This window comes from Chelonia mydas, chromosome 2, assembly GCF_015237465.2.
Source record: "Chelonia mydas isolate rCheMyd1 chromosome 2, rCheMyd1.pri.v2, whole genome shotgun sequence".
In the NCBI taxonomy this organism is placed as follows: Eukaryota; Metazoa; Chordata; order Testudines; family Cheloniidae; genus Chelonia; species Chelonia mydas.
Window position 1 is genome coordinate 58673257 of NC_057850.1, and position 27353 is coordinate 58700609.

At 42.9% G+C, this 27353-nt stretch overlaps 1 protein-coding gene across 4 annotated transcripts in view; it reads right to left on the reverse strand.

Annotated features, from left to right (window-relative positions):
- Positions 1 to 27353, reverse strand: part of C2H8orf34 (chromosome 2 C8orf34 homolog) — a 352576-nt gene that overhangs the window by 245664 nt on the left and 79559 nt on the right. For all 4 annotated transcript variants that reach the window (XM_043539523.1, XM_043539522.1, XM_037892467.2 and 1 more), the window contains exon 7: positions 17190 to 17356. In XM_043539523.1, coding sequence (XP_043395458.1) covers positions 17190 to 17356 — 167 coding nt within the window. The remainder of the gene's footprint in view (positions 1 to 17189; positions 17357 to 27353) is intronic.

Below are 27353 nucleotides of genomic sequence, written 5' to 3' on the forward strand. Positions count from 1 at the left end.
CCTTAAATCGCCCATAAAGTACAGTATACTGTACATGGTTTGGTGTATACAACCCTGTATAGTAATATGTATACAGTAATGTACAGTTTATAATAAAGAGTACCTATGCAAAATATAATTTTACAGTACTGTATTTTTAATTACAGGGGGTAATTACAGGGGGTCGTTGGCTTGATGTCGATCAAGGAGACAGAGGTGACGGAGAGCTTCGGTGACAGAGAGCGAGTCGTAGACAAAGTGGTTGGCTCTGGTTCAGCTCAAGAAGTTGATTGAGTAGGCTTATCTGCTGCTGGTTGTTTTTCCTTGAAAAACGTGGTGATCGGCAACTGTCGCTGTTGTCTCTTGAGCTGCTGAAACATTTCTTCATATGGTCTCAAATCATCCGTAATACTATGTGTGATTTTGAGGCTTCGTTCCATAGAGGGATTGTATTCAGAAATTAAATCATTCTTCATTGGCAGATGCAGCTTCACCAGTAGTCTGCACGTTTTTGAGGTTGAAACGGTTCCTAAAACTGTTAAGCCAACCTTGGCTGGCTTTGAATTCCTTCTCATCAGAAGGCTGTCCCTCATCAGTGGGAGGTTTGAACAGCGCATAGAGGCTAAGAGCCTTTTCTCGCAATGCGTTGCCATCAATAGGCACACGTTTACGGTTCATGTCTTCCAGCCATAAGTTTAATGCCTTTTCAGTCTTTAGTGAAGTCTTATCATGCACCTGGTTCATCACCTTAGCAGTTACTGGAGCACTTGATGCCATGGCTTGACAAATTTCTCTCTCTCGAATCTTGATGGCACAGATGCTAGATTCGTTGTGGCCATATTTACGTGCCACACTGGAGACCGACATACCGTCTCTCAAAAAGTCCAACACAGCCAGTTTTTCCTCCAGCATTGGAACAGATCGCTGTTTCTTCGGTTGAGCACCAGATGAAGTAGTTGGCTTGCGTTTAGGGGCCATGTTGTACGAAAAATACGTATCTTTAAACACTAGAATCACACTATGAGAGGCACACGGGAACTGAGACTGACTGAGGGAACAGCAGATTCATGTCTCCCATCTCATGCTCACTCCAGGGCATATGCTCACTGAGTGGAATGGTGGGTGGAACTGCCCACACTATTTACAGGTATCTTGTTACTTTTCTTTCTTTTGTCAAGCGCATATAGTTGAATTCGCGTGAGTTAAATGTACGTATGACGCGACTCACCTGTATTTTTTTTTTTTTACAGTGCAAATACTTGTAACCAAAATGAAATATAAAGTGAGCACTGAACACTTTGTATTCTGTGTTGTAACTGAAATCAATATATTTGAAAATGTAGAAAACATCCAAAAATATTTAAATAGTATTCTATTATTGTTTAACAGTGCAATTAATCACGATTCATTTTTTTAATCACTTGACAGCCCTAATACACCTACTCCACAGCCATTTTCCTTTGTCTTTAAATATAGACTGTTCTGTATAGATTAGCTGAAGACATCTAACACTGAATTCTTGTGTGTGTTTTAATCATTTAATAAGTTTCCCATTTCTTGTTTCTATCTAGTGTGCTCCTGCTAAATTATACTTGTTTCAGCCCACACAGTGTTTGGCACCATATTTTTCTGCCCCTTCACTCTCACTGTAATCAGATAATTCCCACTGTTTCTATTTTCTAATGGTTTTATTTCCATATTACAAAAGAGGACTACAACCAAACTGCATGTAGAATTTCCCCTCTCTACTCCGTCCTCTCATTTGTTTACTTTAAACTTGGCCAGTGTTCAAAATTAAATTACGTTCTCATCACCCAGACCACCAAACATTTCAAAATTTTCTTTCTACCTCCTACATTAAATTATGAGTGTATAAAGGAATCTAGATACGGATTTTCCATTAAAATTCTCAAGAGGTCAGTGATGAGACACCATGACCCACATGGTACTCTGCCATAAGAGAGTAAACCAAGCAACCAAATCATCCTTGTGCCCAAACCTTCACTGAGTTAAAATGGCATTATTCCCTCAGGGCAAACAGGGAGATGAGTTTGGCTCATGGTAAGAGGAATTGGAGAGCAGCTTTTGAGAAGGAGCAAATTTGTGGGGAATTCAGAATCTATCCCTATGTGGATGCTTGGCCATGTCCATGGAGGGTCCTTCCCTTCTTAAATGCCAGGCCTCCTCATTCCTTCACCACCTCAGCTTCTAAAGTATCTGTCCTACCACAAGGTATTTTCACTGCCACCACTCTTGCTGTCTGGCCTTTTCACAGAGGTTGCAGATGGCTTCAGAGAAGCTGAAAAGGGATCTGGGGGTCATTGTGGATCACAAGTTAAGTATGAATCAGTATAACACTGTTGCAAAAACAAAAACCAAACATCATTCTGGGATGTCTTAGCAGGAGTATTGTAAGCAAGGCATGAGAAGGAATTCTTACACTGTACTCCACGCTGATTAGGCCTCAGCTGGAGTATTCAGAGTAGCAGCCGTGTTAGTCTGTATCCACAAAAAGAAAAGGAGTACTTGTGGCACTTTAGAGACTAACAAATTTATTTGAGTATAAGCTCATCTTACCTGATCACTCTTGTTACAGTGTGTATGGTAACACCCATTGTTTCAGGTTCTCTGTGTATATAAAATCTCCCCACTGTATTTTCCACTGCATGCATCCGATGAAGTGAGCTGTAGCTCATGAAAGCTTATGCTCAAATAAATTTGTTAGTTTCTAAGGTGCCACAAGTGCTCCTTTTCTTTTAACTGGAGTATTGTGTCCAGTTCTGGGCACCACATTTCAGGAAAGATGGACAAATTGGAGAAAATCTAGAGGAAAGCAACAAAAATTATTAAAGGTCTAAAAAACTGAGGAAAGATTGAGAAAATTGGGTTTAGTCTGGAGAAGAAAAGTCTGAAAGAGGACATGATTACAGTTTTCAAGTACATAAAAGGAAAAGGGAGAAAAATTGTTCTTGTTAACCTCTTAGTATAAGATGCAATGGACTTAAACTGCAGCAAGGGAGGTTTAGTTGGACATTAGGAAAAACTTCCTGTCAGGGTAGTTAAGCACTGGAATAAATTTCCTAGGGAGGTTGTGGAATCTCCATCACTGGATGTTTTTAAGAGCAGGTCAGACAAACACCTGTCATGGACGGTTTAGCTAATACTTAGCCCTGCCTTGAGTTCAGGGGACTGGACTCTCGAGGTCCCTTCCAATTCTGTGATTCTATGGTACCAACTGTAATTTAAGAATGGATTTCCCCATGGAAAGACAACATACCACAAAAAGAGTAACTGATCTCCCATCACCATCGCATGCCAAAACTGCTGAGTCCCAATCGCATGCTACTGACACGGAAGTAACTCTGCAGTGCATGGGGTTTGAGGATAGCTGCACTGGAGCACCTGTTCTTTCCGTCTGTCTGTGGCTTTTCTGTCACATTTTGTTCCCCTTTGTATCACATGGCAAAGGGGATATGTGACCTCATGTTTCTACGTCGTTCTTTTCATTGTACCGTAATTCTCCCTCGAGATCATAGTTAATTTTCACAAATGCTGTGATTTTTGTTCTTAGTAGACTAGTTGATGCCCATATTAGATATTCTTAGAGTACCACTGCATTCTTTAATATATTTTTTCTATTGGCTATAATAGTAGTTTTAAATATCCACATTTCTGGAGATGGAAAACACTGATGATCTGAATATTAAGTGTTTAACACACTTAACATTTTGACCCAGTTTCAGTTGAAAATATTTTTATTATTTTGTGTTGCTATAGTAGCTAGAAGCCTCAGCCCCATTGTGCTAGGCACTGTACAAACAGATGACTGAAAGACTGAAAACATTGGGTTTGTTTAGTCTGAGAACAAGACGACTAGGAGTGGGGGACATGATAACAGCCTTCAAGTACATAAAACATTGTTATAAAGAGAAGGGTGATAAATTGTTCTCCTTAAGCACTGAGGATAGGACAAGAAGCAATGGGCTTAAATTGTAGTAAGGAAAAACTTGCTAACCTAACTGTAAGATTGGTTAAGAAGTGGAACAAATTATCTAGGAAGGTTGTGTAACCTCAGTCATTGGAGGTTCTTAAGAACAGATTAGACAAACACCTGGAATTTGTCTAAACACCAGGGATGGTCTAGATAATATTTAGTCCTGCCGCAGTGCAGGGAACTGAACTAGATGACTTATTGAGGTCCCTTCCAGTCCTACATTTCTATGATTTTGTGATTCTGTGACAAAGAGATGATCCCTGAATTGAAGAATTTACATCTGAGTCTTCACTGCATACCAACCCCAGTATTGTCGGTTCAGGGGGTTGCTTCTCTGAAGCAGCAAGGGAGGACTGGTGCTAGCAGGATATCCACATTATCAGCGTGCCCCAAGCATTCCAATAGGGCCATTGGGTTGGCCACTGGCCTTGCTGCCATGGGAACCAAGACCATTTCCGGAACTCACAGGGATCAGTGCTGCCTCAGCATGGGGCTAAAGTCTCACTCGAACCCTGACGAGTCCCCTTCTGGGAACCAAGGCGAGGCAGTGGATGCCTGTGCTTGGCAGCTGATCCTAGGCATGGGGGAGCAGTGTCTTGAGTAAGGTTAATGATGCCTTTCTGAGGACTGGTGCCAAGGGTGCGGACACCGGTGCCACAAAGGTGAGCAGTCCTGTACCGGCAGGGAACGGTGCATGGACAGGAATCTGCGCTGGGGAGTCAGCTGGAGAGAGGACGATCAGTGCCGGGCGTATGGAGACCAATGCCTCACCGCTGGTGATCTGTGCCGCACTGGTGGAGACTGGGATTGTGGTCCCAGGGACCTAGGACACGGAGTTGGTGACCTTGGTCGTGGAGTAAGGTAGCACTGCCTCTGCTCCAGAGACCAACAGTGTTCGACAGCCCTCTGAGGTGGTCTCATGGCCAGCTTCCCCTTAGCGAGCAGAGCCTATGCCACTTCCAACCCCAGAGTGACTCTCTGGTTCTTAGCTGCCTCAGATGTTGAGGGCAGTACCAGGTGCCTGGGTTCCCTACCGCTCCCAGGAGTCGGAGGCAGATCCCTGGGGAGATTAGGGGATCTGAGTGGAGAGATATCCCTGTGAGGTTCTGGAGTGGATGGGCAGCCTGAACTGGGTCCTTTGGCCAATGCTCCCTGATCTTCCTTGCTCGGTGCCAGGAAGCCTCACTTCTTTAGGCGCTTCTTGGGCACCAGCGAAGGAGAGTGGTGCCAGACAGAGCTCAGTGCCGGCAGTGTGCTCCTGACCGACGCCGAGGTGCTAGACATGGAGTCAGAAGGGAAAGGCTCCAATGCCGGACGAAGAGCAGCCTCCATGAGGAGGGCCCATAAATGAATGTCCCTCTCCTTCAGAGTCAAAAGTTGTTAGAAATTCGACACTTGTCCTTAACGTGCAACTCTCCCAAGCACTTTAGGCAGCTGCTATGGGGGTCACTAATAGGCCTAGGCCTATTACAGGTTGAACAGGGCTTGAAAACCAGAGGCCGGGGCATGCCCCACTTCAGGGCAAAGTCCCTGCGGAGACTCTAACTTACTAAGTTGTAAAACTTAACAACTAATTACTAATTAAACTACTGTAAACAATTATATACAAAGTAGTAGGCACTATGAAAACTGCTATCCACTTGTGAGGCAAGAAGAAGGTGCTCTGACCAACCGTGATGGGCAGTAAGAAGGAACTGAGAGGGCGTAGGGCTGTGGCACCTCATATACCAGTGCATGAGCGTGGCACTCCAGAGGCCGCCACAGCCAGCCCTACAGATACTGCTAAGACAAAAATGTCCAACAACTGTGCACGTGGGTGTGCACATACCTAGAATGGAATTGACATGAGCAAGCTCTTGAAGAATAAACCTTCTTTTGTGTCATTACAAGTGCTGTGTGTTATACAGAAACACTAGTTTAAGGTTAAACTGGGGTATGCTGCTCCCTTGGTGGCAGAGACCTGGATTTCTGTGAGTAACCAGTATCAGTGCTAGGGAGAAAAAAAATATTAAATCTGTCTCACATATTGAGTAAATCTTAGATAAGTATTTTCCACAAATACAGCAACTACTAAAACTCATTTTAATCTGTTAATTAAAAATAGGACACAAATAACCCAGTGCATATAATTTGAGCAGATATGAATGACAAACTCAACTACTGCAAACAAATAAAAAGGGAGAAATTATGGAAAGGCAGAAACTGTTAAACAATGTTGCAAAAGTACTTTAAAATGATCATACATAATTTGCATTTTGGTGCATTTGATACACTGGATTTTCAAACCACCTCCTTGAGTTCATAACATTTCAATTTTAGTAAATCTTATTTTGGAATTTGATTCACTCTCCACTAACTTGTACTAGAACTTCATAATTGTCCTACACTTCTTATCAATTGTAAATCTGAAATTATTTTTTCCTGTAACAAACATGTTACTACCTACTGTGGTTTACATAATATTCCACTTCGAAAGAAGATGAAGAGAGGATTGTATTCTTTCAGCAACAGCAAAATATTAAGCAAGCAGCAGACAGACCTGAAGAAACCAAGTGGGTGGCCAAGACTATGTGGTGTTATGAAAGAAAACTGAGTGTGACAGTGTGGAAAAATTTGTCTTTGTAATTAGAGCTGGTCAGAAACTGGAATTTCTGTTCCACAGGAAACTCCATATTTTGATAAGTTAATTCCAATTTGGAACAAAAGGCTGAAATTTCCCATGAAATGAAAATTCCAAAAAGTTTTGGTTCAATGCTGTCATTTTGATTAATTTCATTTAGACTTAAATTATATTCATATATAATTGACACTTTAAATACACAAAGATATTAACATTAATATTTGAATACACTATAAAAGTCAAAACAAAATGAATTGAAATGACTGTTGAAATAAAACATTTGGACTTTTTCTAGTCAAACGCTTAATCAAAATTGACACTTCAAATTGAAATGCTTAGCATGATGAAACTGCATTAGTCAATGGAAAACTGTTGTACTGAAATTTTTTCGACCAGCTTTAACTGTGATAAGGTGGAGAGCAAGAAACCTTTTTGAAATAAAAAGCAAGAGACAGTTTTCATAGAATCATAGGACTAGAAGAGACCTCGAGAGGTCACCTAGTCCAGTCCCCTGCACCCTTGGTAGGACTAACTATTATTGAGAGAGGTGTTTGTCGAACCTGCTCTTAAAAATCTCCAATGATGGAGATTCCACAATCTCCCTAGGCAATTTATTCCAGTGCTTCACCACTCTGACAGTCAGGAAGTTTTTCCTAATGTCTAACCTAAACCTCCCTTGGTGCAATTTAATCCCATTGCTTCTTGTCCTATTCTCAGAGGTTAAGAACAATTATTCTCTCTCCTCCTTGTAACAACTGTTTATGTACTTGAAAACTGTAATCATGTCCCCTCTCAGTCTTCTCTTTTACCAGACTTAGAATCTCTAAAGAATTTAAGATTGTTTCCCAAGTTTATTTCTTTCCTTCAAAGGGCCCCACACTGGTCCAGTCCATCCCTTGTAGCCAAACAGTACTTTTGGGGGAATTATGCGCCACTGCGCATGCGCAGAATTTATGTTCCCTGCAGAAAAATGGCTTTTTGATGGTGAAGCAAAGGGAAGCCACAAGAGCAGTCATACGACCCTCCCCAGCAAGTAAGTCACTGTGGGACAGGGGGCGGAGCTGGAGAAGACCCAGCTGGTGGCTCCTACCCTGGGCCGGGCTCAGCTGCTAGTCCCAGCTGGGCTGGGCAGGACTGGACTTTCTCTTCCCCTGCACAGCATCTGGGGCCGTGTCAGACCCCACCCCCAATTTAGCCCCCAACTGTAGGAAGCTCTGCAAATTCACACACACACACACACACACACACACACACACTTCCTACATCCATTGCTCCTCGGCTGCAGGGGGAGGGATCTCTGTACAGGGAGCTCCTCCCGCATCCACCCAACCCCTGTGTATCCAGACCCTCCTGCCGAGCCTCATCCACCCCCCGCCAACAAGCACCACTTCCCTTGCACCACCCCTACAAGCCAGATCTCTGCACCCAGATCCCACAGTGATCTCCCACCTCTATGCAGTCAGTGGCCTGTGCTCCCCGATGCCATGCTGGAGTCTCTGCATTTAGTTGACAAATAAAATTTGCTGAATTTTAAAATATTGTGCACAAAATTTTAATTTTTTTGGCACAGAATGCCCTCAGGAGTAAAAGAGGAATAGAATATAGCCAGCTCCACAGCCAATTAATACCAACTTGATGCTATCTGGGTAGTTTTTCTTCAGTGAGATGCTATCAAGAGGCACTCACCTCGAGGGCCTCCGAGCAGCTGGATGCGGAACAACAATCCTTTTCTTGCCCCTGGTTTCCCCTGCAGGCTGCCAGCGACCTTAGCAGGTTTTCGGTGACTAGGCTGGGGGGGGGGGGGGGGGGGCGAGCCACAACGTCCAAATGAACCCCTTCTGGGGTATTAAAGAGTCTAATGAACAGTCTATTTGCCCTCACTAGTGTCTTCAGCCCTGGCTCTGGGCCTTTCAATCCAGCACTTTGTTCAGGCTCCAAAATAAACCTTGTCCACTTATGCCACTTTACCTGAAGCCAGTGGGAACCTGGGCCTGCCCACTACTCCAGGTTTCAACCCAGGGACCCTAAATCCAGCAGCCACAAACAGATCACACCAATCAGTTGCTGCTATTTCCTTATGCCTCCTCCTACCAGGCCCTTTTATCCCCAGCCCTATCTCATAGCTGGGGTGGCAGAGAGAGACACTGACTATCTAAATTCAGCCGGTCATGAACTCTATCTAGCTACTAGACTCCTTTGGCCAGGGAGAATCCCTCTTCACTCCTCTGGTACCGGCTAAGAAATGAACTGGTAAGGCCAAGCAGCAACTTTTATCTAAGCCAGCAGGGCCCAGACTGGCCCTTCTACTCCTTGGAGGACCAGATCTCTGTAGTTTTCAAGATGGCTGCTCCAAAGAGGCCTCTCTAGGCAGTCCTGAAGGACCCAACTTCATTGTACTGTTCCTCCCACATCGCTACTTCTTGGAGTGGGGTGTAGTAGGCCTGCAGGTGCTCCTGTGGAGAGCTGAGAAGGCCAGGTACACCCCATCACAGATACAAACATAGCAAATATGACAGGTTGCCTATGCTAATTGCTGAGATGGAGAACTTGAGGAAAAAGTGTGTTTAGCAAAGAATTTTCAAACATTCCAGGGAATCAAAAAACCTTTATGGGCCAGATTCTTTGCTTCAGCTGAGATCTGCTTGGCGTAGTAGAGATTAGGTTGTGGGGGTAAGTAGGAGCTGGGAGCCATTGTGGCTTTCTGATTCTCTGCCCAGCCCCAACACAGATTAGATCAGTCTGGAGGAGCATTCGTTAGCTGAGGAGACGCAGACTGCCATGACATCTCCCCACCCCTTGTATCACTTATGCAAAGGGGCTACAGGAAAGGGTGGTGTGATAGTGATCTATACTTACTGGAGACCCCCTCACACTGGGAGATTCCCCATAAAGGGTAGATAGTGACAGATTCTCTCCACTTTGCAGCTGTGCAACAAGCAAACCATCCCTATTTATGAGATTGATAATTAAAAGAAGAGGAAGAAACACCTCATGCTTGGCTCTTGGATGATCAATGATGTATAAAATATAACAACCAACCAGCAGCTTCTCCAAGTCCAGAAAATAAGATGACATACCACAGATAGCAATCCAGTCAAACGTAACACTAATAACGCCATTACAGAAACAAGTACTAGTTGTTACAGTGCCAATCCTTGTCCAAAAGATTAGGTGAAGCAAACCTTTACAGTGTGCACTGAATGCTAACTGGGCTATTTCGGATCATAGAATCAAGGAACCATAGAATATCAGGGTTGGAAGGGACCTCAGGAGGTCATCTAGTCCAACCCCCTGCTCAAAGCAGGACCAATCCTCAACTAAATGATCCCAGCCAGGGCTTTGTCAAGCCTGACCTTAAAAACCTCAAAGGAAGGAGATTCCACCACCTCCCTAGGTAACGCATTCCAGGGCTTCACCACCCTCTTAGTGAAAAAGTTTTTCCTAATATCCAACCTAAACCTCCCCCACTGCAACTTGAGACCATTACTCCTTGTTCTGTCATCTGCTACCACTGAGAACAGTCTAGATCCATCCTCTTTGGAACCCCCTTTCAGGTAGTTGAAAGCAGCTATCAAATCCGACCTCATTCTTCTCTTCTGCAGACTAAACAATCCCAGTTCCCTCAGCCTCTCCTCATAAGTCATGTGTTCCAGTCCCCTAATCATTTGTGTTGTCCTCCGCTGGACTCTTTCCAATTTTTCCACATCCTTCTTGTAGTGTGGGGCCCAAAACTGGACACAGTACTCCAGATGAGGCCTCACCAATGTCAAATAGAGGGGAACGATCACATCCCTCAATCTGCTGGCAATGCCCCTACTTTTACAGACCAAAATGCCATTGGCCTTCTGGGCAACAATGGCACACTGTTGACTCATATCCAGCTTCTCGTCCACTGTAACCCATAAGTCCTTCTCTGCAGAACTCCTGCCTAGCCATTCGGTTCCTAGTCTGTAGCAGTGCATGGGATTCTTCCGTCCTAAGTGCGGGACTCTGCACTTGTCCTTGTTGAACCTCATCAGATTTCTTTTGGCCCAATCCTCTAATTTGTCTACGTCCCTCTGTATCCTATCCTTACCCTCCAGCATATCTACCGCTCCTCCCAGTTTAGTGTCATCTGCAAACTTGCTGATCACAGGGGCAACAGGTATGGAGAAAATTCCAAGCACATGGATCCCTTAACAAAGGACATCCTGCTCCATCTCAAATGGAGAAGATTCCAGCTCACATACTTGCTGACCACAGTTGCAGTGGTATGCTATGGGGTGAGAGATTGTCCTGTGACCTGCTTGTGAGGGACTCGTAAGGCCTTTTAGACTCCACTAAAAATCAAAAACAAAAGCAAAGCCTCCACACCACCACCAACTCCTCCTCTACTTGGAAACCGGAGCACTAGAATCATGTTCCTCTAGGGAGGCACGTCATTAAACTAAGAGCTACAGTACTACCTTCTGCACCAGCTTCCATTTCCAAGTTGATTTAAGGTGTAACCTCATGTAGAGCTCATTGCGGTTGTCTAATTTTGTGGTGATTGTGCCACAGACCATGATAACAAGGTTCAGGTTCTGTGACAGAGTGCAACTCACCACTCTGACGCCGCCTTATGCCCGATATGGGAATTAGCTCTGTTAGCCAGTGCATTCTGCTCTGCTGGTGCTCCGCCCATCACTTTTTCTGCTTCTGGACCCATGTCACTCCAAGGACTGTGGTGTCCTCTTCAGTGACACAGCTCTCAAGGCATGCCACACTCTGTGCTCCACGCTTCTGGGGGACATCTCTGCAATCCCTGTCCAGCCACTTATATCAGTGTGACTGCAGTCTATTGTCTAGCCACTTCTCCAGTGGCGAGTGGGGTGGGGGGAGACATAGGCCCACCCACAACTCCAGGTCCTAACCTAGGGATCCTGTAGAAGGCCATTGCTTGTGGTGTCCTCTCCGACTCCTCAGTAGATTTTCCTGGGCCACTTCCCCATAGCCCCAGCACCCTCTTTGTCCTTGCCTCAGGGCATCAGCCTGCAGATCCCTGCAACCACCAGGAGCTGCCTTTAGCTCCCCAGGTGTCTGCCTGCAGCACTGCTCTGTCCAGGGTGCTAGCTATCTTCAGCCTGCAAGGCAGCCAGTCCTCCTCCCTCCTTGAGCTCCAGGTAGTGACTGCAGCTTCTCTGTCCTGCAGCCCTTCTTATAGAGGCCTGCCTGGCCGTGATTGGCTGCTCCCCTCAGCCCTGCTCTGATTGGCTGCCTCCTGCGCAGCCTCCCTGCAGGCACCCCATTACAAGCTCAAAAAACTGTTGCCATCTGTGGACTTCCTCAAGACTGCTGCTAAATGATCTTCCAACAATGCTCCCAGATTGCAAGCTCCAGTAACAAATGACAGGCATACATGCTTATTTAGGCTCTCATTCAGCAAAGATTTACTCATGAGTTTAGCTTTCAGCGTGAGTAACCCCATCCCTATTCAAAACTGTATGTGCCTAAGTGTTTTGCTGAAAAGGGATGGGATTACTCACATGCAGAAAGTTTAGCATGTGTTTAAATGTTTTAATAAATTGTGGTTTTAAAGGGGCAGTGTCATAGTGAAAGTCATTCCCAAGTGCCCCCTTGCAATCAGGTGTGGCAATCAGTGTGCCTTGATTTCCCTTCACCTGGGATATAAACAAGTCTGAGCAGGTGTGAGGTACAAAACAGCACCTCCACTGGGGAGTCTTGTTTATTAACAGACAAGGCCAACACAAAGTATAAGTAAAACTTTTACCACAGTCCCTTAACTAGGAGACAGAGTCAGTTTTAGATTATTTGTTCCCACCTGAGTCCTCTGTTCACCTGTATCCAGGCCCTTTTACCAGCAAAGTTCTCCTGACCCAGATGTCTGCCCTTCGAGCCAGGTTTCTTCCTGCTCCCTGGATAGAGTCCTTCTCCAGAGACAGGGGTCCATGGATATCTGTCAGCTGCTGCTTTTCCCTGGGACAGCACATAGTTCCAGGCAGGCTGGGCTTCCTGCCACTGTTTGGGAGACTCCTCTGTCAGACAAAGTCTGACTTCTGCAGCGTTCCCTTTGGGAACCTCCTATCTGTAAGAATGCCTCCAAAGCTCACTGCTCTGGTGGGCTCTATGGAGGAGAGTTCCCTCTCTCCTGGACCATACCCTCTAGGATCTCTGCTCTAAGAGCACACCTCCCTGCTCTGGTGAGCTCTCCCGGTGACGTCCTCTTCTCAGCAGCTTCCTGTCTCCTTGAGAGCGCCTTCCCTAACTGATGTTGGGCAACTTACTAGGTCCAGGTGCTGGTTTACTAATTAATCACAAACATCAACTTGGGGCAGTTAGCCACCTTAAAAGGGCAATCGTGGGCAGACAGGGCCCTGACACCTCTTCAAGGGGTGGATGCCCCATGACAGGCAGATACAATCCTTACCATATCTTTTGTTTGTTTCCCCACAACCTGTTACTATCATCTGCATAGATCCTCATCCTCCCAACCATGATCCCAGCCCAAATCTCTACAAAACTTTGGGAGAGTTGTATGGATCAGATAGATAGAAAAACACGGCTGGATGTCATCATCACCATGCTGAAAATACGGTAGCCTATGTCATCTCTTAACCATTCCAATGGCTTCAGATACCTGGGGAACAAAATGGAAAACTAGGTTTTGTTACCTTTAGAACAGCCCCTCTCCACACTGAATGTCCTTCCCTTCAGGTACAACCCTCAGGGGTGTAGTTCTTGGCACCACAGCTGAATGGACTGCCAAGAAGCTCTGGGGGCCACCAGAGTCAGCGCAGAAGCACAGGGTCTCCAGGCAGATGGCCATGTCCCTCTGAACGATACCCAGAGATGCACAGGTTGTGGAGGCCCCAATATCTGCTTCTTTCATGGCAGACACAAGAATATTTCAGAATCCATGATAAACCTAGTTCTGGGAAGGGGGGGGGGGGGGTTTGCCACCATTCTCTTAAGGTTTGTTTTTTCTCACCACATGGGTTAATGGCTTAATGTGGAATCTCTTTGAAAAGGCATCTGGAATTTATCAATTATTAGGAAGTAAATGGAGTTTAGTGACTCCTTCTAAATTGCACTTATCACTGACAAGATCATTTTTAAAAGCAGTTTTTGTTTTTGCTGTTAAACCTTAAATGATCAAGCTCAGGACAACCTCTGATTCATGAACAATGAAATGGACCATTTCTTCTCTAATGTAGCCACTCCCCTGCAGAGAAGGTTAACTGGTTTCCTGCGTAAGGTTATTTGCCTAATATGGATATTTTTATGATAACTGAAGAAGAACAAAAATTATAAATGGGCAAGGGGACAATTATAAAACAGAGCGTAGTAAGTGGAAATAACCTAGGCTTCAACTTTAAAGAACTAAAAATTTGTTATATATGACTAACTAAATCAACGATACAATGGCTGGAGGGGAGGGATTCTACTCTGAGTCTGATCCAAAGCCCATTTAAGTCAGTGGAAAGACACCCATTGACTTTAGTGGGCTTTGCGTCAGCCCCTGTAGAAGGAGATGTTTTAAAACTGATATAAATATTACTTTAAAATGTTCATTTCTGATCAATCCTGTGCCGAATTATTGGCTTTTCTTGATACCCAGCTATAATAGATAGATTAAATCTAATTATACACAAAAACATGTTAAAAACATTATTAAGGACACCAAGTCAAGCGCTCAAAAGTTAGGAAATGCCAGAACTAAATATTGTGTATTTGCATTATGACACAACCATTAATTGCATGATCCCCAGGGATCCTAATTTTCAGTGATAAAAACAAAACAAAGCAAAATTCTCTAATTAAAAAAGTCTGTGTTTTTCCACAATCAAAACAAAACACTGAACTTTAGTTTCCCTAGCCATAATACTTATGTATGTATGTATTGAACACAATGTTTTATTGATATGTTTACAATATTTAAGCTGACAGCCTGAGCCCTGTAGCCCAGGGCTGTCAGCCTGAGCCCCGCCCAATGGCTGTTTCTTTTCTAATAACGGTTTTCTATTAAAAATGGGACTTTGTTTTATTCTCAGTAGCACTTCATTGACAATTTTCATATAATTAATGAGATTATTAAATGTTAATTTATCAGTAATTTTTATGTTTTTAATGGCTAATTCCACAAACCAACTTCTGACACTGATTCTCCTGACTATATAAAAAAGGTTAAACCACTGTCCAGCTGAAAAGCTACATTATAAACAGGATACTATTTTAAGTAATTTATTACGAGTAGAAGAAGTTGTTCTTCCAAGATGCAAACTGAGAGGCATAAGGTTTTATATTTTTTGTGAAAAGCTTGAATAAGCAAAAAAGAATTAATAGTAAAGGGGATATGTCAGTTATATGAAGCTATGTTTTGGAATTGAGTGATGGCAGGAAGCCATGCTTGGAAAAGTGCAATGCTATATGTGTAAAAAGAATTAAAGCAGTTAATGGCTTAGTACACTATATAATATAAAAATTCACTCCTGTTATCGTATAGTCACTGATCTGGAAAATACAGCAATGAAAAATACTTATGTTTGCTGATAGAATGTTAAGCTCTGTGCTGTTAGCTTCAAAAGAAAATAAGATGCTTTTTACAGTGTGACATTTTGTCACAATCCCAAAGTTTGAGCACTTCTGCAGCAATGTAATCCCTACATTTATATTTAATCTAAAACTTGTACTGTCAACACAAAATGAGAATTAAAATAGTAAGCTGGTATAAGGAATATGGAACTATTGTTTCAAAACTCTCCCTCTAACAGTTTGATCCTGCAAGATGATTGATTTATGCATCTCCCAAGCCAACTAACAAGATGATCAGGCCCCATGAAAGTGAATTAGGTTTGTTGAGATAGCAGGGCTATTACAGAAAGGTATACCTTTAAAAGATATTTCTTAACACTGTATGAATGCCAAAGAAAAGTCTTCTCCCACCACTTGGCAGATGATCTGTGTTTTATTTTGTGCTTCCAAGATGAATGAAGTTTCAGCGTATATATAATTAACAATACAGCATTTCAATCAAACACCAATGTAACTAAAAAAATGCCTAAAACAAAATACAGAATCCTGAATTAAAAGTGCTTCTGTAGTTTGAGCATATATGAAATGGAGAATAAATATCTTCCATAGGAAAGTCACAAAAATGTATAACCTGATGCTAAAAGCTTTATCTAGTTCTTCATTATAAGCATTTTCTGTTTCTCAGAGTGTTTACTTCATTATATGCTGTATCTATTCAGGTTCCATACTTACCATACTTCAGAAGATCCTTCACAACCCAAGTGTTGGAACCACCTACCCATTCCCTGGGGCAGCAAATCCAAATCCACAGTAGAATGATTTGGTGGAAACACCGCAGTGTGCCTAGCCCATTCCTGCGCTGTTTTCCTTGAGCTGGGGTAATCAAGCCCATTAATACTGCCTCCCTTGTAAATTAAAATGGTACTGTGATATCAAAACTAGAAATTACAGTACATGGGAATTATACATTAAATTACCATGCAATGTGCACAATGTAAAAATGAAGTAACTGCAACATAATTTATACAGTAATCATGTAATCATGGAGCCAGTCTATAGAATAAAGTGCTGCTTGACCTTTTATTTTCAGATTGTGCTTTTTCTGTAGCTCAGATTTTTCCCTAAATAAATCATTCATTATAGTGCTTTTAAAATATAAGGTTGAGCTATCCTGAAAAGGTAACATTATTCATGTACTCTGATCCCTCATAAAAGGTCTAACATGTAAAATGAAGATTATAGAAATATTGAAGACAATGGTTCCTTTTGACCATTTTAAGCTAGAGCATTTTTAAAAAATGGAAGGAAGAGAGTAACTAACTGTCTTGTACTATTCCCTTCTTTCACTTGATTGACAGTAAATAACTCCAGAAAGGGAGAGGGGATGTACTAAGGACCAGGAGTACTAGAAACTCCCTAGAAGTGTGTGTGGAGGGGCCCCACTGGTTCCTGAACCATGGCCCTGCCCCCTGCTCTCTCACCTCTGCCCCCTCTCCCCATTGCTCACCCTTAAGGCACATAAAAAGTTCCAGTGCCCCTGCTAAGGACACAGACTCCTTGAATATCATTTAAAACACAATCCAGTCTACTGGAAAAGTATAATTAAAACCAGTGCAGTAAGTCAAATTTACACTTTTCCCTCTATTTGCTGCTAGTCAGACTACGTCATTACTTAGGCAAAATTCCCACTGAAGACAGGATTGGGATCTGACTGGGTAAAAATTAACCAGAGAAAGCATGTAAAGCAGACTTGTCCACTGTATCAAGTACCGCTTTCATATATTTTTTAGGAAGAGAAAATAAAATAAATTACCTTAGCTTAAACACTTGAGACCTTTGGTATTTTACAATAGACTGATGCAGCTAGAGTGCACCCTTAGTTAGACTTAGAGTTAGTATTTCTCTCCTATATATATTTTTAAGTTATTGATGTAAGTCTTCAATAACTCCATTAACTTCTGTGCATCTACTGCAGATTTACATCTGTACTCCAGAAAGCAGAATTTGGCTCTATTTTGTTATACTTTATATAATATTGGAAACAGTATGGAAAAAATACTTGCGTGAATTAATGTTTTCAATTACCTAGCAGTTCCATTGCATCATCCTCATTGTCGATATCTTCTTCTGTCACTGAGGGAGCTGTGCTTTGAACAGAATCAAAAGAGTCCTGGGAAAGCATGGCAGCCAGTAGCTTCTTATGTTGCTGTTGCTGCTGTTTTAATCCTTTGGTCTTCGGCTCCATCTTTAAACTGGGCGGGGGAAAGCATAACCTCCTTTTACCATTACTCTCTCTACAAAAAAGTACCTTTACAGCAGCTATTTCATTCACATGAGCAAATGAAACCATTTAATTAATAGACTAATTATTTTCAGGGTTTTTTTTTTTTTTTTGCTATTATAAACATCCATGCAGAAATTTGGCCTTGTTCTTTAAATACCAGAGAGATTGCCTCTCCCCTCACATGTAATCAGCTGTGGAGTTCAAGCTAATGGACCACAAATTTAAACATCAAGGAGATCTTGGTAAGGCACTGCAAGTGAAAAACTGAAATTCATTCCAACATTGGTCTGACTAGTCTATCAATATTCAGATCATGGTGCAAGGCCCAGCTCTTAAACAACATAGGTTTAACCTGCATCATGATCTTAATATTAAAACTATGGGTTAATGTCAGTTGGGGAGGGGCAGCATGGTCCTGTGGCTAGGCCACTGGAGTGGGAATCACAGACTCATGGGACTGGAAGGGGTCTTCTAGTCCAGTCCCCTGCCCTCATGGCAGGACTAAGTATTATCTAGACCATCCCTGACAGGTGTTTGTCTAACCTGCCCTTAAAAATCTTCAATGATGGAGATTTCACAACTTCCCTGGGCAACTTATTCCAGCGCTTAACCACCCTGATAGTTAGGAAGTATTTCCTAATGTCTAACCTATACTGCCCTTACTACAATTTAAGCCTATTGCTTCTTGTCCTAGCCTCAAGATTAGGGAGAATAATTTTTATGTTCTTGAAAACTGTTATGTCTCCTCTCCGGCTTCTCTTCTCCAGACTAAACAAACCCATTTTTTTTCCAATTTTTCCTCATAAGTCATTTAGACCTTTAATCATTTTTGTTGCTCTTCTCTGGACTTTCTCCAATTTATCCACATCTTTCCTAAAATGCGGTGCCCAGAACTGAACACAATACTCCAGTAGAGGCCTAATCAACACAGAGTAGAGTGGAAGAATTACTTCTCGTGTCTTGCTTACAACACTCCTGCTAATACATCCCAGAATTATGTCTTCTATTTTTGGCAACAGTATTACACTGTTGACTTATATTTAGCTTGTGATCCACTATGATCCCTAGATCCCTTTCTGCAGTACTTCTTCATAGGCAGTCATTTCCCATTTTGTATGTAACAGGGGACTATTCCTAGCTGTATAACCATGGATGAGTCATTTTGGGTAAAAATTTTTTAAGATTTAGAACCCTCAGTCCTGTTTCAAAAGCTTCTTTATCACAGGAGCCTAGGCCTCACTGAAAATCAATTGGAATTAGGTGCTTCACCTCTTTGAATATGCCTACATAGCAATAAAAGACCCACATCACAGCTGCAGCTGGTCCAGGTCAGCTGGCTATGGCTTACAGGGCTTGGCAATAGCAAAAAGAGCAATGTAGACATTCAGGCTTGGGCTGAAGCCTGAGCTCTCAAACCCCATGAGTGGTGAGAGTTTCTGAGCTCAAATGTCTTCATTGTAATTTTTAGCCCCACAGCCCAAGACAGCTGATTCAGGCTCTAATACACTGTATCATGGTTTTTTTATTGCACTGTAGATGTACATCGGCTTCCCCTCCCACCATTTTCTGTCTTGTCTATTGAAACTGTTAACTCAAAGAGGAGAAGGACTATCTCTTACTAGGAGTATGTAAAGTACCTAGCATAACAGGGCCTCCCAAACTTGGTTGGGGCCTCTAAGCACTATTGTAATACAAATAATTAATAACAATGTTAGTGGGTGTAAGTGACTGAACACTAAAGAAGTCTTCTCCTTTTGACAATATATATTGAATATCACATAATCTCGGTGACACAGTAACTATCTCAAGTCAGGGAAATCATGCATGAATCACACAATTTTTATCGAAACTAAACTTATGTACCTTCACAGGCTCAGGCATATGAATTTTAATTTTTGGAGATTTTCTGCACTGGGCTCTTTGTTTGTGGGGTTCAAAATTTCATGCATAAATAATGAGGTATATCCTACTATGTAGGCACTTAAGTACCAAACCACACCAATAAAGCACATATTTGTGACATCTGAGCGGTGGGATTTGTATCCCCAATTAATTGACCACACACTCACAAAAACCATCCTTTAAATATCAAACCTATTTGTATTTTGGCACATTTTATGGACCTTGGTTATTTACCTAACATATTTTCCCCACTTGGAGTCTCCTGTAAGCTAATGTTTTGTTCTTACTCACTGCTCCACAAATATTGTCCAAGGTTTGTCAGTCTTATCCCATGGTATTACCATCCCTCCACAGCCTAGTTATTTATACCCCTGCTGTTTTGTCATGGATTCCCTGATGGCTAGTAGTCTCCAGTGCAATCAGACAAACAGTTTAAAAAAAAATTAAACTTTGTACAATTGCCTACCCTTTAGTTCTTACCTAAGGGTCTCATCCAGTGGCCATAGAAAAACTCCCACTGACTTTAAAGAGCACTGGAACAGGTCACAAATCATTTACATATAAAACTGGGGGGGGGGGGGGGGAAATCATACCAGCAGTAAAGCCAGTTACAGATGTCTTATTGCTGTTATGGCAGTGTCCCAATTGGCAACACTAGTGAAAGCTTAGAACCCCCCAGTGTATGATTAAATCATCATAACCACATCATTTTAATGTCTCAGTGTTTTCAGAGTTTTGCAATATAAATCCTCGTCCCCAATAAAAAGGCAAAAACCCTATCTTACTAGTTTTGTAAGTAAAAATATATGCTTTCTTTTAACAAGCTTAAAAGAAATACATGTTTTTCAATGTTTTCCAGTTTTAATTTTTAGCTCAGCTGGATTTGCTTAGAAGAAAATAGAATATACAGTATCTTGCCAGTAAGATTGATGTGTCTTAAGAGACAAAAATATTTTTTATGGTTCATGATCTTCACCATAATATTTTTACTCACTTGAGTATGAGAAACAAAAAAGCACATTTTCGACCTAAAAAAGAACTATGGACCCAGTTCATAAAAAAAGATATCCAAAATTGGGTGGTATTTCTATGTGATTTTTTACATGTAACTGAAAGTAAAGATTCATATTAAAATACTATATAAAAATATTTTAATTATGCACATGCAAACATGTGGTAAGGATTTAGGTAGTATTGATTTATATGCAGATAATCCACTACAGATCTAGAATATCCTCTCATAATGCCCAGACAAAGCTTTATCACAAACTCCTAGCAACCTTTTTAAGGACTGGACTATCCCGTTACTTCTAAACCAAAATTAGGAATAGCCTATAACTATGGGGATTAATTGGGGGGGTAGTGTTGTATTAATTTAGATGGAATATATGGCCCAAAGGTGTTAACATAGCCCATTCTCTGTCCAACGTTAAACAGTATAAACAGGGTTCAGGTTTGATATAAAGAGACCATAGCCTGCTTAGTACTATGGCAAAGACACAATTAAAAATCTTAAAAAGAAAAGGAGTACTTGTGGCACCTTAGAGACTAACCAATTTATTTGAGCATGAGCTTTCGTGAGCTACAGCTCACTTCATCGGATGCATACTGTGGAAACTGCAGAAGACATTGTATACACAGAGACCATGAAACAATACCTCCTCCCACCCCACTCTCCTGCTGGTAATAGCTTATCTAAAGTGATCATCAAGTTGGGCCATTTCCAGGATTTGTGCTGGAAATGGCCCAACTTGATGATCACTTTAGATAAGCTATTACCAGCAGGAGAGTGGGGTGGGAGGAGGTATTGTTTCATGGTCTCTGTGTATACAATGTCTTCTGCAGTTTCCACAGTATGCATCCGATGAAGTGAGCTGTAGCTCACGAAAGCTCATGCTCAAATAAATTGGTTAGTCTCTAAGGTGCCACAAGTACTCCTTTTCTTTTTGCGAATACAGACTAACACGGCTGTTACTCTGAAACCTGTAACTAAAACTCTTGTAAAACTTTTATTCAAGACTTAGGAAAAGAAGGGAAAACAAGTTAAGTCATTTGAAATGTAAAGTATTAAGTAAGGCTTTTATTTTAACAGCATTGCTGGTTCTCTCTCTCTTTAGCTGGAGAGAGCTTTTAGTAGGAAAAAAACCCTTTGTTTGATAGTCTCCTAGATGGTACTAAAGATGATAATAACTGTCCTTTTTGAGGAAAAGAAGTTAATTGAGATGGACTGGAGCTCTCATTGTTACTGTTGCTGTTAAAGTCCATTCCCATTTCCCAGAACGCAAAACAAGACAAACACACACAAATGGAGAGAGAAGAGAATGACAGAGAGAAAATGCAGCTTCTGTCACTGGTGATGACTTTTACTTGCAGCCTCACTGCTGGAAAAGCACAGGCACAGCACGTGGTCTTATCAGCCACTCTGAGACCTAGCAATATAAATGGAATATATGTTCCAACATCAGGCTGTTTAGGGCATTGCTTTAGCTCCCTCTTTCAGAGTTTCAAAATATGCAGTCTTGGCTACCTAACCCAGATTCTTATCAGACAGAGGAAAAAAGAGAGAGGGTAGGAAAGATAAATAAGGAAAAGAAGGAAAAGGTCACATTTGGGGGCGGGGAAGGAGACAAGGTCTCACATCTCACTTGGTGTCTGTGGTTCAAACTGAGCTGGCCATGTCATCTGGCTCCCTCTTTCTGGCCTAGACTAGTAAGGACATCTTTCAGGATCAGGATAAAGAAGGTTCTGTGATCCCAGGAGACAACAGAGATGGCAGCCATGATGGTGAAGCTCCCTCCAGTAGCCAAAGTCTTTCTTTAAGGTTCCACAAAGGGTGTGGTGGGCAGAACAGCCTATCCCTTCATTACTTTGTCCACTAATTAAGCCTAATTTCCAACACACCAATTTTGGTTGATAGCTTTTTGGTATCTCAAAATGTTCTTGTTTACCAAGCGCGATCATAACACAGTCCTTGAATTATATCTGTAGGCCTTTTAGTTTGTAATAATTCAGTCTGTCTCCCCTTTGAAGTTTTTCCCATCAACATTTGTTGTTACGGGTTATTGTGATACTTTATGAACTTTGACTCACTTTTCACAGCTGAGGTCACAATTAGGGTAAATTTTTATGGTCCAATTATCACAACAGTACAAAAGGGACCAAATTCATTTATGCGGGAGAAGGGGAGGAACGGAAGAATGGAGCTGATTTCTCAAGGAATTGGGGACATGCAGGGAACAGGTTGAAGTCTGCATAAGCAGACCCCACCAAGAATCATGCATCTTGTGTGAAAGTCACAATTTCCCTTTAACCCACAGAAGGGTCCACTGAACTGAAAGTCAGGAGACTATGTTTTTTAGTCTTTCCTCTTCCAGTAACGGGTGTTAATATTTCTGTGCAGTTCATGATCCTTATTACTGATCAAGCACTTGTACCCATAACCTAGGATTCAGGCAGGCACCTGGAGATGCAAGATAGTTGGCGGCTGTGCCTAAGAGAGGACCCTTGGGAATTGGGGAAACCCCAAACTACTCAGATCCCATGAGACACACCATAGAAGAGAAATCTGAGGCCCACCCCACCACTTTGTGGAGAGAATGTAGGAGATGCCTCAGACCATCATTTATCCCAGCAGGGGCAAATGGGCTTGCTGTTTCCTCCTGAATATAGGTGTAGAGTAGACAGATGTAGACCACTCCACCACCCCTCCCCCGAGGCACATAAGTAATGGTAAGATAGAGCAGGTTCTGAGAAAGAGGTGGTTGTTTGCATATAGGTGGAGCCTCCATGGGTTCTAGCTACTTAGTTGAGTCCCTGGCTTTTAACTCTTGAGAACTGAGATTCTCATTAAAACCCCCTAAAATCCTCCTGCGTGCACATATTACCACTGTGTGGAAATCCCCAGATCTCTATCCTCTTCTCAGAACTATCCCAGGGAAATTTTTTGACATGCTGGAAACTATGAAAGTGAATCCTATGTCCACAAAGAGAATTCTTGAAGCTCAGCCAGCTACCGACAAAACTGCTACTAGTACTTTCATATTGTCCCTTATCACATGTTACTAACTTTCCCGATTGTACATCAGCAACAACGAGCCTCTATCAAGGGCTAAATTTACAAACCAGTGACTACTAACCTACCTGAATCTGATTAACGTACCTTTCCCAATTTTTTTAGTAATTTCCCTCCCTCTATGCCATCAATTTCTAAAAATCACTCCCGCTTCCTTTTAAATAAGTAGACCTGATTTTCAAATGTGCAGAGTCCTTGCCAGCTCCCACTGCCTTCAGTAGAGGCTATAGGTGATTATCACCTCTGAAAACCAGACTCCATATTATTAACAAAGAGATAATATATTTTCCTTCCACTGTACAGTACTGAGAGGAGCAAAATTAGGGAAAGCTTGTTAAAATTGAGATTAGAGGCATCACAGACTATAGTACCCATAGCATCCCACAAGCCACATGTCCACTGGCATCTTCTACAGTCTATTTTATACTGAAAGGGCTAGTACCAAAAAAGGGAGTGTGGTAGCAACAGAAAGGCAAGACCTAGGAACCAGCCATTCTAGACATTTGTTCATTCCTCTAGAGCAGTGTTTCCCAAATTTGGGATGCCACTTGTTCAGGAAAAGCCCCTGGCGGGCCGGGCCAGTTTGTTTACCTGCCGCGTCCACAGGTTCGGCCGATCGCGGCTCCCACTGGCCGCGGTTCGCTGCTGCAGGCCAATGGGGGCTGCGGGAAGCGGCGCAGGCTGAGGGACGTACCGGCCACCGCTTCCCGCAGCCCCCATTGATGTGCAGCAGTGAACTGCGGCCAGTGGGAGCCGCGATCGACTGAACCTACGGACGCAGCAGGTAAACAAACCAGCCCAGCCCGCCAGGGGCTTTCCCTGAACAAGCGGCGTCCCAAGTTTGGGAAACACCGCCCTAGAGAATGCCATAAATTAGGTCCGAAAGTTTCCTAAACTGTTCTAAGCAATAACAACTTGCCCTCTTCACTCTGTCACCACAACCTGACGTGTCAGAAGAGCTAGGCTGGGGAGGCACTCAGTGGTACATGGCACCAATGACAACCATCCTCCCAGTGATTGGAGGAGCTGACAAAAAGAGCCTGCATCTTTGACAACATGGACCTAAATCTGCAAGGGTTAAACCTCTGGATACTCAGAATATTTCACTATTCTTGGGGGACAACTGCGTGAGGGAGAAATATTGGGACAACAGCAGTTTTTACTTTCCTCTTCTTGCTGTTACAGCGTTAGTTTACAAGCTTAGCATATGTAGGTACTGGTAATGAATGGCCAATAAACTATCAAAAATGTTGTCTTTACATTTGTCTTAAAATTACTTCACAATGTTTATAAATCATCTTTTACCAGATTTATATAGAAACAGAGATTATGAGTTACAAAATGCTTCCTCTTTTAGTTACAAGTAAAATGTGACCAAATGACTAGGCTACAAACAGTTTTAATTAAATAATAGAGTAATTTACTGTAATTTAGATGTTGCAGTCAACAAAAAACACTGATTAATACTTTAATATTTCATGAATTCTAATTAGCCCTATAAATTCAGAGCATGCTGCTCCCAGTACTGATTGATGTATTATATGTATGTTTAATTAAAAGTTAGTTATATAATATCTTTGACTTGAACTATACATGAGTTAACTTTGACCAACGGATATTGCTGTTTAGAACAACCAAGCATTTATTTTATGCTTATTTTTATAAATAACTATTTGACTATACAAGATGCGTTTTTGAATACCAATATTTCACAAGTCCAGTTCCAGAGGGATTGTAAACTAGCTGAAACTAGCCCCTCACCACAGTGGCTAGGGGAATAGGAGGTACTCTGTGAAGTACAAAGAGGTCAGAACAGTTCTATTCCATCTCCCCTTACAGCCCACAATACACAAGGAGTGGCCACAAAAAGAGTTGGCAATAGAAGCACTGCTGCACTCTGGCTAGGCTCAGCTTGCTGCATGGCAAGTCCCAAGAATCCAGGAAGCACCTTTTGCCTCTCACTCAGCTGCTGCAGCAAAAGGAACCCGTATCCCTGGGTGCAGCCAACTCATTATATTTCCTACAGCAAAATAAAATAATGGGGAATGTGTTTGCTGTTTAGCAATACAATACACAGAACTGTCTGATTTGTATGTCTCACATATAGCATATATTTCACATAGAGAGAAATACTTCCCTTCATAGGAGTGACCACCCAATCCCAAGGACCATGGAAGCCCCCGGGAATTCCAAGCAGAGGAGTGGATGTAAGCAAAAGTAATGTGTACAGTGGTGTCTGTACTGAATCTGAATAGAGAGGTGCAGTGGGAAGCGCTGGGGGCAGGCAAGTGAAGAAACTCACACACGCTAGGACAGGAGGGATGAGCAAGATGAGAGGTTGCGGGAGCAAGAGGAGAGGTAGTGGTAGCGTGATGAGAGGACGCAGGTTGCAATGCTGAGGCTACTGGGGGATCAAACTGATATGCTCCGGTGTCTGGTGGAGCTGCAGGAAAGGCAGCAGGAGCACAGACCGCAGCTGCAGCCCCTGTGTAACCGCCCGGCCTCCTCCCCAAGTTCCATAGCCTCCTCACCCAGATGCCCAAGATCGCGGAGTGGGGGTGGGGGGGCACTCCGGGCACCCGAACACTCCACCCCAGAGGACTGCCCAAGCAACAGAAGGCTGGCATTTGATAAGTTTTGAAGTGTAGTGTGGCTTAGTCCTTCCCTCCTCCCCTCATCCACCACCCCTCCTGGTGCCTCCCTCCTCCCCCACCCCTCCTGGGCTACCGTGGCAGTTATCCCCCTATTTGTGTGATGAATTAATAAAGAATATATGATTGTGAAACAACAATGAATTTATTGCCTCTGCAAGTGGTGATCAAAGAGAGGAGGGCAGTTGGCTTACAGGGAAGTAGAGTGAACCAAGGGGGCGGGTTTTCATCAAGGAGAAACAAATAGAACTTTCACACTGTAGACTTGCCAGCCATGAAACTGGTTTTCAAAGCTTCTCTGATGCGCAGCATGCCCTGCTGTGGTCTTCCAATAGCCCTGGTGTTTGGCTGCATGTAATCAGCAGCCAGGCGATTTGCCTCAATCTCCCACCCCACCATAAATGTCTCCCCTTTACTCTCACAGATAGTGTGGAGCGCACAGCAAGCAGTGATAACAATGGGAATATTAGTTTCGCTGAGGTCTAACCAAGTCAGTAAACTGCGCCAGCGTGCTTTTAAACATCCAAATGCACATTCTACCACCATTCTCCACCTGCTCAGCCTATAATTGAACAGCTCCTGACTTCTGTCCAGGCTGCCTGTGTATGGCTTCATGAGCCATGGCATTAAGGGGTAGGCTGCGTCCCCAAGGATAACTATAGGCATTTCAACATCCCCAACAGTTATTTTCTGGTCTGGGAAGTAAGTCCCTTCCTGCAGCTGTTGAAACAGGCCAGAGTTCCTGAAGATGCGAGCTTCATGTACCTTTCCCGGCCATCCCACGTTGATGTTGGTGAAACGTCCCTTGTGATCCACCAGTGCTTGCAGCACCATTGAAAAGTATCCCTTTCGGTTTATGTACTGGCTGCCAAGGTGGTCTGGTCCCAAGAGAGGGATATGGGTTCCATCTATCGCCCCACCACAGTTAGGGAATCCCATTGAAGCAAAGCTATGCACTATGACCTGCACATTTCCCAGAGTCACTACCCTTGATAGCAGCAGCTCAGTGATTGCGTTGGCTACTTGGACCACAGCAGCCCCCCAGTAGATTTGCCCACTCCAGATTGATTCCCAACTGACTGGTAGCTGTCTGGCATTGCAAGCTTCCACAGGGCTATTGCCACTCGCTTGTGAACTGTATGAGCTGCTCTCAGCTTGCTATTCTTGTGCTTCAGGGCAGGGGAAAACAAGTCACAAAATTCCATGAAAGTGCCCTTATGCAAGCAAAAGTTTCGCAACCCCTGGAAATCATCCCAGATCTGCAACACTATGTGGTCCCACCAATCTGTGCTTGTTTCTCAGGCCCAGAATCGGCGTTCCATGGCATGAGCCTGCCCCAT